We start from the raw sequence: 11,822 nt of genomic DNA on the forward strand, positions 1-11,822 counted from the left end.
AAATAACGCTCCCGCTCCGCTCGTTACTGCACCAAATGTGCGGATCAGTTTGAGACAAATCAAAGTCGGGTGGTGACAGATTGCACTTCATCTCATCCATCTGCTTTTACCACAACAAGGAACAAATATGTATTGTTTGGCAATGGCCAAACAAGGCGCGATTATGTGGTTTTACTTGTTTGAAAGAAACACAAACGCGATTCAAACATACCTGCTGACAGGAGAGTCCCGTTCAGTTGTCGCAGTGTCCAAGCCCAGGGTGGCTGGAGTGAGCCCCACCTAAAGTTCCTCTGAACTGACCTTTGCTCCTGAGTCAATTCCCTTGCATTGCTGTTTCATATAGATAAAACAGCTATTTTTACACGTTTAAATGCCTGTGCAAATCTGTGTTTATTGGAGCACAACCCTTAATTTTATAATTCAGAAAAGTGGATCCTGAAAATTGTGGTTATTAAAACCATGCATCACAAGAAGTGTACTGACTGAGATTATCAAAACATTTCATTAGGTTTACTGAAGACATGTTACAATGTTTACCATGACTGGTACTGTGTTTTTTATTAGGGCTGGGTTTTCATGATTTTATTCTTGCGATTCGATTCAATATGGATTCATTTTGGATATGGGCTATATCAGATACATGTTCATTTGTATCTATTATTATTAGGCCTATAGGTTAAAATGAACTGACACAATTGCATATAAGGCAGTTTTATAATCATGACGTTATAATAATTTTTTTTCTTAAAAAAAAAATATATTTTCTTAATTGAAGAAAAGGTGCAACACTTGAACTTTCACAAGTTCACACTTACAAATAATCAGATAGCGTAAAAGTATGCGTATTTGGCATTTTATATAGGCCTCCACTCATGTTGATTGGGTAGACATGTTGATTACTTTTTGCTGGTTGGAATGACGTGATGAACTGATAGATCATTTGAACGTGTTCCTCCCGAACTTTGTTAATAAAACATTATTTGTTAAGTCCGTCAAGAACCTCTTCTTGGAAACAACTTGCTGACGACACAGCTTAATGCGACTGTGATGTATTGTTCTCTTTTAAAATGTTTTGATTTTAAAACTCTGATATCATGTTTGTTTGTTTTTTATGTGTATAAATTATTTGTGAATAATGTCGTCAGCAAATCGTTTTCCATCGTGCTTTTGACCAGCGCAGTCGGTGAAGAGCAACTGCTCCTGACTGCAATATCCGACATGGCCGCCTCGCTGTCGCGAGAGTTATTTGACATAAAAGTCAGTCAGTCAGTCAGACCACACTCGGACACATTTTTAACCAGCATGCAAGTTCATTGCAGATTTTGTGTAAATATCAATTGTGCGTTTGTGTCTAATTTACATATTGTTTTATGTCTTTTAGTTTTCTTTTAAATTATATTATTCAGCACAATGGTCAACCGCTGTTGTTTTTATTGTGCTTTATAAATGCATTGATTGATTGATCTCAAACAAGCCTTTTGTTTGTGTAACTGCAGTTCCATGAGTTTATTCTGTGTCAAGTTTACGCTCAAGCCAAGTTTCAAGTTTGTTCAGGTCATTGTTTTGTTCTGTTTATGTTGCATTCATTCACATTTAGCCTGCTTTAATAAAACTGCAATTGGATTCTACACAACTCATCCTCAGTGGACTCAGTTACACTCTATCAGAATTCATTTTAAAGCATCATCTATTGTGAAGGGTTATTTGTAGCTCTGTGCTGGAATTTATTCTCAAGTTAGTACCGTGTCTTGGTAAAAGCTACAGTAACATCTTCAGCTAGTCACCTTGAGATCCTTTCCATCTAAACTGGATATCTCTTAAGCCTGGTAGGGAATGTTTTGTGAGCAGTAGGAAAACCGGATTCATCAGCCCTTATGCAAAGCACAAACAAAACAATGTTCTTTCGCAAAATGCATGCATGCAAAGTCTCAACCTTTTAATTTGATTTATTTATTTTTTATAATACAAGATCCACATAAAATTTAACATTCCAGATGTCTTATATATTAGTACATTAACAACATATATGTTTACAATGTGTACAGTAAGGAATTATAAATAAAATAAAATAAAATAAAAGAGTAGGACATTCTACAGCTCTCAAAACATTGCCATTGTAAGCCAACATTCATATTAAAGGCATTGAAATGTATTTATTCATTTTAACATTAATTTTGTAGCAATCTCTTAATCCTCTACTTAATCCATCCTGAAATCCTTCATTAAATGTAAGAACAGTTTTCTTTATCAATACCCTTTATATATAGAAATCTTGTTTCTGTGTTGAAGTTGATGCATTGTTTTGTTTTCAATGTCTCCTTTATGAGGGCCGCCTTTAAAGTGAGTGTGAGATTTGTCAAAGTAATGATGCCAGGTTCCATTACTTGTAGCTCCAAACCCAAAGACATTCACCTGTGTAAAAGACAGAGCTGTCAGGAGTTTTGCCATTTCGGGGTTATCTAGCTGGCGGCAATATGGCACTGGGTTAAAAGCTATTCAGATATCATTTCATAACGGTCAATTTCTACATGCATTTCTTGATAGTGCATTCAGTATTTTTTTCTCATTAACAAGTTTTACCACTAAATAAATTGGTAATATTTGTGAAAAAACATGCACAAGGTTTGGGGTTGGGATAAAAGGAATTTATGCGAATACAAAATGTTAATAAAATTAATGTTATTTAAAAAGGAAATGATCATTAAAGTTAAGGACTGTCACCAAGTGCAAATAGCCGACCTTTTTGGCAGAGGCTATTTACACAAACTCTGCCACCATTATCTGATTGAGCCAGACAGAATTACCAAAGAAATCCAGCAGATAACAGAATCAGTGAAGTGGAGAGTAAGGTGGGTGCAGGCTTCACTGTAATTTTGCCAAGCAAGGCATGTTCCTGGATCAACATATTTCGTTGAAACTGGAACAATATTCCTGTCCGAGAGGACAAACCCTATCCCTACCCCTAAATCTATGACCCTTCCCATAACTTCAGAGGAAAATAACACTGAGGTAGAAGCACCTAACCCTGGTTGTAAGCCTAATCTTGACATAAACTGTAAACTTGTCCCTCAAATCAGATTGGTTCACTGGAATGTTTTTCCAGACCAGGATCAACAAAGATGTTAATCCAGGAACATACAGTACTAGGCCTATGATTAGCATTTATTTTAAATAGAGATTAAGAAAATATTTGAACAGTTGAAATAAAGTGCCTAGCGGGCATTTGCTAGTGGAAATTGAGTGAAGGGGAGGTAATGTCAAGTACAAGTAATGTCCCAATCATGCAGCATCCATTTATGACTTTAACAAATATAATCATAATACACTGAAAAAAAAGATTCGTTGAATTTAATAAAAACAAAATTATGGTAAGTGGTTGCAATTATTTTAGCTACGTTTAAACAAATGCATTAAGTTGAACTTAATCAATTTCAGTTCAACTTAATGCATTTGTTTAAATGTAGCTAAAATCAATTGTGTGCAACCACAAAAAAATTTGATTAAATTCAACAAATAAATGTTTTCAGTGTATTTTAACAATAAACAAACAGTTATTATTGCATACTGTTTTATTTAAAATTCAAATTGCTATTTGCACTTAGTTTGGGGGGGATTACATTTAAATTAAGATTAAATTTGCACATGCAAATTATTTTTAAACTTCCTTTTCTATTTACAGAAACTCTGCTGATATCACCAGCAATCCACACAACCAGTTTAAAACTGAAACATCATGTGAAAAATGCAAACAGTTTTACCTGATCACAGAAATGCAGGGCAAATACTATTGTAATGAAGCCAGTAGAAGGATATTTGCCATTTTTCTGCAGCCATTTCTCGTAGGCGTATTTTATAAAACCAGGGTGGAGGATCATCACCTGGACAGAAACCAAAACATTTATGAGACTTTCAGTCCTGCTTATTATAGGGCTTAAAAATGAGTTTCATTTACATTGATTTAATGACATGGGCACTTACCTTGTTCTTGTTTACTTTGATTGAAGATTTGACTCGTGTGTAGGTGCTGAGAAACAAAAAGATATAGATAATCATTTATTTGCTTTCATGATTTTTTTTTTTTATTGTTTAGGGACCGTTCGGTATTTATGGAAGGGGCCACCGGAGGAAAATAGGGGAGGGTCATGTCTTTTTATTCTTTGTTGAGGGGAGGGTCATCCAATTTTTTTTTAGTCTAGGGGAGGGTCACCCAACTTTTATATTCATGAAAACAGCAACATTTCAAAGTGGCTTGTTTGGTGCTATTTTTTTTCCATTTAGGTCGATGTTGATCTCGCGTTATCAGCCCCCCTTCGATATCAGATGGGTCTGACCCAACAAAAATCCAGTTTGGCGCTGTTTGACATTGCGCGCGCACTTCAGTTCGCGCTTAGAATGTCAGAACAGAACGCCAATGAAATGTTTACCCGGCAAAGCTTTAAAGCACGAGCAAATAATGAACTTTTGTGATTGCGAATAAGTGCACAGTGTCCTGTGAGTGTAACTCTACCGCTGCATTAACATGTTGTGAACGTAGGCCTACGTCGAGTTTTACAGTAGGCCTATTGGGACTGAGGCGCATACTACCATATTTTAGTTTCCATTCTTATTTTGTTTCCACGATGTGTAAGATGTAGGGCTACCACATCTTTAAATTACTATTAGATTTATTTAAGTTAACATAAATACGTAGACCTACACCACAAAAACTAGTTGAGGATAAATTCGTTAAACTTGGGCGATTCCAGTGTTATGGACGTGACATTTGCAGTCAATACTTGAAATATAAATTCTCAGAAAATGCATTTAATACCAATATTTTGAAACGTCTGAAAGGAGTCAAGACATTAGAAAAATATCAGTCTACACATGCGTTTTATATTTAATATGAGGGAAATACACATGTGACGTGACACAAAAAATCTTTAACTTTTAGGTGGCAAAATATTTTTTAGTAATTCTATAAATTACACTGTGCAAACCAAAAGATATATACCCACCGGATGAATAAAGATCGGCCTCCACAGAACATAACGTATTATTTTTATTTAATTTTTCGTGGTCGCATTTATGTGAAAAAAACAACAAAACAATGTTACGGGCATGACAGTTCTCCATTACGGACATGACTGCTCTGAAAGCGACTTTAAAAATTTCACAGAGACCTCAAACAGAAAGCACAAAGCCTTTCTTTAAAGTGAATTTCGTTTTTTTATTAATTGTATCTTAATTTTAATCAATGTTTTATCTGGATTTAAATAGCCTAAGAAGTAAATATAGTAGAAAATAGATAATCATGACACGGAGGCGCGGGCGAGAACTGGACTCTTGTCTCATAAATGAACAGAAACTCAGCGTAAGGCTACTTGCCTCACAGACCTGAGAAATATATAGAAAGCTTGAAATGTCTACTTTTAAACATAATTCAAAATGAAGGAAAACAGACTGCTTTCTGCTTATGAAATGTGCATTTCTCTGGCGCGTTCTGAGAAGATCGCGACGCATCGTCAACTTCATCTTTGCAGTCGACACAGAAAACACGTGTTTATTAATAAACAATTAAAATGTCTCCTTGCTATATTTGACATATTCATAATAATTACTTTTGCCGGTTCTTTGTGACAGCTTTTAGATGCTTTGTTGGCAGCGCCACCCACATGTTGAACGAGTCACAAACATCAGCACCGAAAACATGATTTTTTTCAAATCTAAAATCAAAAATCGTGATACGAACCGAATCGTTGGTTTGGTCTATCGTTACAGCCATAGTAAGATGAGAAAGCAAGAGTTTATGGTTTTAAAAAACAAACAAACAATGGCTATCTGAACTATCGGGGAGGGTCATGCCTTTTTTCACAATCATTTTGGAGGGTCATAGAAAAATGTATTGCTGGCGAAGGGAGGGTCATGTCTTTTTTGACAACAGATCTCAAAACTCCTCCGGTGGCCCCTTAAATAAAAAACGAACAGTCCCTTAATTAAACAGTACTCACCGTGTGATGTGTCTAGTGGTGAAGGTGCTTATAAGCCACTGCATGTCACGAATCTTAAAGGGAAAAAGCACCAGATGGGTGTTGTCATCCAAGTCCACAGCGCTCTCGGGATACAGAATCCGGTGAGTGGTCTTAGACCCCACGTCCTTCTCGTAACCTTTTGTCGGGCCTTTATTTATCCTGAGAAAAAAAACAGGCAACGGGTATTGAGAGGCTACCAAAAGAAGATTATTGCTAAAGATATACCACGAACAGGGTTGAGAACCACTGCTGTAGAAAACATGTATCAGAGTTATTCTGTGCAATAATCTGTTCTTCTAAGGCCGGCTACACACTGCGTGGCGTGTCCGTTTTTATTTCGGCTCCCATGTTAACAGGTTAGAGCTTGCACACTGCCTGACACGCGCGTCTCAGACGCGGCTCGAGCCGCGCAGAAAACGCGTTCATGCTAGAAATAGAACCGACGCCTATTTTTCACGCGACACGCAAGCGTGTTGGAAGCGTTTCCAGGCAAAATAGAAAAGAAGTTTATATGTCAATTTGACACGAATACATATTAATAAATTACATTTTGATATTTGAAAGTCTCTAGGTTTTGACATAAATGCAGATATAAATGTAATTTTAAAATAATAATAATGATCGATTTTCAAACATTGCACCTGTCAATACAGAACGAAATATTCTGTGGCCTATTTTGCTGTCAATACTGCCGACGTTGTCTTTGCTGCGATATATTTAAGTTAAACATGAAGTAGCCTATAGGCCTTCCACAACTCTCCCCATATGTCGAATATATCACCAATGAGGCTTATCATATTTGACCTAACAACAGCAGCAGCGCCGCGTCAGACAAGTTTCATGGTGCAAAGACATAGAAAACGCCACGCAGCTGACACGCAACAGAAACGCCACGCTCACGCCACGCAGCCAGTGTGTCGCAGGGTCAAATACCTTATGACAAAGTCATGGCTGTCTATTAGTTGACCATAGTTGGATCTCAGGAGGTTCCCAGAGTTTCCCACCACAGCACAGGTTCTGCAGCGATCTGGACCAGCGTCTGCGTAATGATCTTCATCGGGGAAGAGAGAAAACAGCTGGTCCACCACATCTGTGTAGTTGACTCTGAGCTTTGACGGTTGTAGACCCTATAGAAATATTCAAAATTAGCATCAAGACAACAATCTTGTTTAATCAAGATCATCAAGATAAAATAGGCTATCAAGATGGCTATAATGGTTTTATCTTCACTTTAACATTTGGGTGCTCAACTGGCTATCTGACTGTTTCTAGATTTCTGCATATACATCCTGATAACAACATACTTATCAGGTATACAACATACAACATAACTTAGGAAGTTAAGCTTACTAAAACTATTGTAACTATTCCTGATTTGTTATCAGAATATGCAGAAGCTTAACTAGAAGATAAGAAGTAATTATTCTGGCACAGAATGTGTCAAATGAAAATAACTACTCATAAATCGATAACTGCCATTGTAAAATATTCAGTTGGTTGAACTTAGAAACCTGCTGCCATAAAAAAAAATAAAAAAAAGTAAACTCAATTGGAAGACAACCTTTGTTTCAACTCACAAATAGTCAAGACAATTGATTACTTTGTTTAATTTTTGAAAACTTACACACTTGAGTTCAAAATCCAAAACTGGAGTTAAAGAGAATAAATAAATATTGTAATAGGGCTATCATGTTTTACAGGATGAAATGCATGAGGGAATCTGTATAGCTCTCACAAAGATGCAAATAGCCTAAACGTTTGTTTGCGCGCGCACACACACACACGCGCACACTATAGGTTTTGTGTATATTTATTTATTTCACTTGACGTGCAGTGAATCATATGACCCCACCTTTAATATTTTATAGTCTTACCCTCCACCATTTGTTCGTGTCTCCAAGTAACACGCTGTTTTTTCTGTTGAGGAGAGCTGGTATGGTGGGATTGTACCGATAAATGAACCAGTCATCGTCCAGAAATCCCATGACGCAAGTTTTACAGGAGCATGAAGGTTCGAATATTAAATCATCAAACGATGTGGTCTCGTCCATCGGGGCGTTTTGAGTGTACAGAAGAAAGACTGCCATGAAGCTTAAAGGCAAGGTGATGTAACCAGGCGCCCGTCTGTTGAAGACTTTCATCTTTTGCTTGCGTAGTGTTCCTGGACGAATACAGTTTTGTAATTAAAAGACGGAAAAATTATGCATGATTTACATTATAGTGCCATAGCTTTAAATTACTGTTTAACAGTTCTTTGTGTAAAGTTCAAACCACCGCAATGTAAAAATGTACTCATCAAAATCATGTATAGCCTATAACTTATAATTCCTCTCCTTTCTGCATGAATTGTCACTTTAAACTCGACTTTCGATTAGTAATTCAAATCATATAGTTCAATAAAAGGGCAGTGTAACTTCGACACCACTTTTGTTGTATTAATTTTTTTATTTTTTTTTAATACGCATCATTCATTTAAAAATACATCCTTTTAGGAAAAGAATTGAACATATCTTGTTTTGACAATACTAAAAAAAGTTACTTCATTATTTTATAGCCTAATTAATGCATTAGAGGGTCAATTAATTAATTTGTTTCAGATGTAGGCTATCACATTTCATTTAGGTTAAATATTGAAAACATAAAACAATATAAAAATAAATAAAAATAAAAATAAAAACTGTGTTTCACCAATAGAAGTGTCCACTCAGTCCACCATCACAATATTTTATAAACGTTACATTTCAAAGGCAAAAACATTAAGTTTATTTATTTATTTATTTATTTATTTATTTATTTATTTATTTATTTATTTATTTATTTATTTATTTATTTATTTATTTATTTATTTCAGGGACAGTGCATATTAATAAGCATTCCTGCCAATATGCCAGAGTTAGCCAGAAGGCTATTTTTCATCTGCGGTTGGCAGTCCCTAGACAGATGTTAAAAGTCACCCTAAAAGAGTGTAAAATTACATATTTACATAACAATATATAAAGAATTACAATACATTTAGTAAGAAATCCTTTTATGTTAAAAAGTACAATCGAAATACAACAAACCAACAATTGATCAAACAACATCAGACAAAAACATGACACATACACGATAAGAAGCCAGCAGTGGGCAGCGAGAGCAGGTCTAAAAGTAAGTTAATGTTGACAGCTCTGATATTCAATGAGCCATTTCTTTAAATGGATCTTAAATGTACAATATGTGTTTAGATTTCTGATGATTATGGGAATGCGGTTCCACTCATTTGCAGCTCGAACAGAAAAACAAGTATGACCAAATACACTTTTCCTAAAGGGAATGATACAATCACCCCTCGCTACACCTCTGGTTCTGCTATAATCAGCTGTTCGGATGTTAACAAACTGGTGGAGAGGAGGGGATGATAAACCATGAATAATTTTGTAGAATCAAGTTGATTACACTGATCGAATTTAAGTGCACACTGAGTATATAAGACAATTAAATTTCCGCTGTATATAAATGGTGAAACTTACCTAATTGATAAGGTCAGGCTGGCAGGTTTCTCGTATTTCTTGAGGTCTGTATAGATATATTATGGCCAGGAAATATATGCAATACTCAGCAATACGTTTTATTTCTTGTCATCTGAATCATAAGAGCATCTGACTGCTGAAAGCTTCATGTCTTGCCAAACCAAAGACAATTTTATGTTTGTCCCTAAACTTGTGGAACTGGTTCCCTTTCGACAGGGAACTCACACTGCGTCAATGACGCTCTTGGGAAACGCACTCCATGTGAACCAGTGTCTGAAAAACATTCCATTCACAGTAATCAAATAGGCTCTATGCACGATCGCTTCCGCGTTTTGTCTCAGCCCGCCCAGTTACATCCGGTGCTGCGTCGGAAGCCGTTTTTGCATTAGGTGGAAATAAATGCAAATTACATTTACTGTTCACAAGAACGTCCAGCGGTTAACGTCAATGATGTTTACAATATTGTGAGGCAGTTAGCTGTCACACCTAAGAGTAAGAAAGAGAAGGGCTTTAAATTATATATTTCGAGCAACATCGACAAGTTTGAGGGTATTCTCTCATATCATGCAAAATCCGACTAGCGAATCGGTTTCTAAAATCGTTGTCTCTGTTTCGGAGAAAATAAATGTTATTAAAGTTTTGCCGCTAGTACACGCTAGAACGCGCGATGCGGAAGTAAAGACGCTGGCTGAGATTCTACCGGAAATACGTCAGCAGCGTTCATGCATAGCGTATTTGACTGGCGACAGCCTATGACGTCACTAATAGTGCGACCCGGAAGTATAAAAGGGGCGCCTAGAGAACATGTCATCCTCTTTTCATCATCATCTGACAAAGGTAAGAATTATGGCAAGTGAAAAAAAGCGCTTCAAGAAGTGTGTGGATCGGTGTCTCAGGTTTCTGACATCAGATGACACACACAACTTGTGCGTTTACTGTTTGGGTGAAGATGTGGCTCACTTTAGTAATCCCTCCCATTGGGATGGGTTTGAGTACTCCCTTAGAGCCTGAGCATGCCATGGGCTGATGCTGTTGATAATTGAAGTTGTAGGCCTTTCTATAGGCCTCCTCGATAGTCATGTAGTGTAAGATTGTACTCCCCTTATTTAAAGGGTCGATAGCGCTCTAGCTGAGTACACTGTCCACTGGCAATGTAAAGTAGGAAAAGCCGGGCCCACAGTATTTCTGTGAGTACACCTATGATATCTGAGGCTTCTGCTAACAAGTATCGGTATCAAGTAGCAGGCCTTCACAGGCCTCCTTGAAGGTGGCTTCACTATTTGTGGATTTTAGCAATATTCATCATGTTGTAGGCTCCCGTTGAGCCTCCCTGATTCTAGCCCAGAGCCTGATCATATATATATATTCCTAGCTACCCTAAGTCTGGTTAGAAGGTTGAAGGACTCTCATAAGGCCTCCCTGTTATTTTAGCCCTAGAGCTATGACAATCATTTTCATGTGAACCATGAAGTGATTGATCCAGCCAGTTGTTTGTGTGACAAGATTAACCAGATCTGCCAGTTCCCATTTGTACACACTCCTTCACATTCAGATAGGTCCACAGAGACGCATTCAACGCTGGATTCAAAACTGGGCAGTTTTATTTAAAGGCAAGAAAGTGAGTAAATGTTTTATTTTTATTCCATTTTTCTATTCATTTCTTAAATGCCGTAATTAAAGATTTTAGTCCATCTTAAATGTCTGTTGCATACGATGTTCAGGATTGTAATTAGATGTTACCTCAGTGAACACAAAACCTTTATGCAGCCTCGCCTGAAAATGGTATATTTCATAAGAATTCATTTTTTATTGTTTACCTTTGATGCTTAATAGGCTATGTATCATTAATATTATTGTGTAGGCTATAATACATTTGAGTACTGTTATGTAGGGCTAAATAAATACATAAATAAAATAAAAGACATTAGACCAGCATATCCAAAAATAACTTAAAAATGAGAAACAAAAAATGGGTCAAATATGGACAAACTGTTGGTTTAAATTTACCTAAACTGTTTAATTTAAAGCAATGGTTGGGTTTGTCCATATCTGACCCAAACACGTTGGAACAACCCATCTTTTTTGATTTTTTTTATTGTCCTTAATGCTCAGCTTCTTGCAGCTGGTCTCATATTAAGGTGCTGAAAGTTGCCAGAGGAATCGCTTGAACCTCAATCTATACCAACCCAACGTCCGAGGATAGAAGAACCTCTGCATTCAAAATGCCGTCTCGTAAACACATGAAGGTCTTCTTCGTGGTTCTGTTGGGTGCCATCATCAGTACAGTGACCATACATAAAGT

General features: G+C 36.7%; 1 protein-coding gene across 2 annotated transcripts in view; it reads right to left on the reverse strand.

The window, feature by feature from the left end:
* Positions 1 to 1,930: 1,930 nt before the first annotated feature.
* LOC309511174 (CMP-N-acetylneuraminate-beta-galactosamide-alpha-2,3-sialyltransferase 1-like) overlaps positions 1,931 to 11,822 on the reverse strand; it is a 100,367-nt gene continuing 90,475 nt past the window's right edge. The window contains exons 1-7 of one of the 2 annotated variants that reach the window (XM_082186286.1): positions 9,521 to 9,675; positions 7,886 to 8,172; positions 6,945 to 7,138; positions 5,991 to 6,170; positions 3,979 to 4,024; positions 3,759 to 3,878; positions 1,931 to 2,412 (exon numbers count right to left, since the gene is read on the reverse strand). In XM_082186286.1, the coding sequence (XP_082042412.1) occupies positions 2,248 to 2,412; positions 3,759 to 3,878; positions 3,979 to 4,024; positions 5,991 to 6,170; positions 6,945 to 7,138; positions 7,886 to 8,152 (972 nt within the window). In that variant the 5' untranslated portion in view covers positions 8,153 to 8,172; positions 9,521 to 9,675 and the 3' untranslated portion in view covers positions 1,931 to 2,247. Of the gene's footprint in view, positions 2,413 to 3,758; positions 3,879 to 3,978; positions 4,025 to 5,990; positions 6,171 to 6,944; positions 7,139 to 7,885; positions 8,173 to 9,520; positions 9,676 to 11,822 lie in introns of those variants that run through there. The other variant, XM_082186285.1, reaches the window with a different exon arrangement.

The sequence above is a fragment of the Leuciscus leuciscus genome (assembly GCF_965113295.1).
Source record: "Leuciscus leuciscus genome assembly, chromosome: 12".
Taxonomy (NCBI): Eukaryota; Metazoa; Chordata; class Actinopteri; order Cypriniformes; family Leuciscidae; genus Leuciscus; species Leuciscus leuciscus.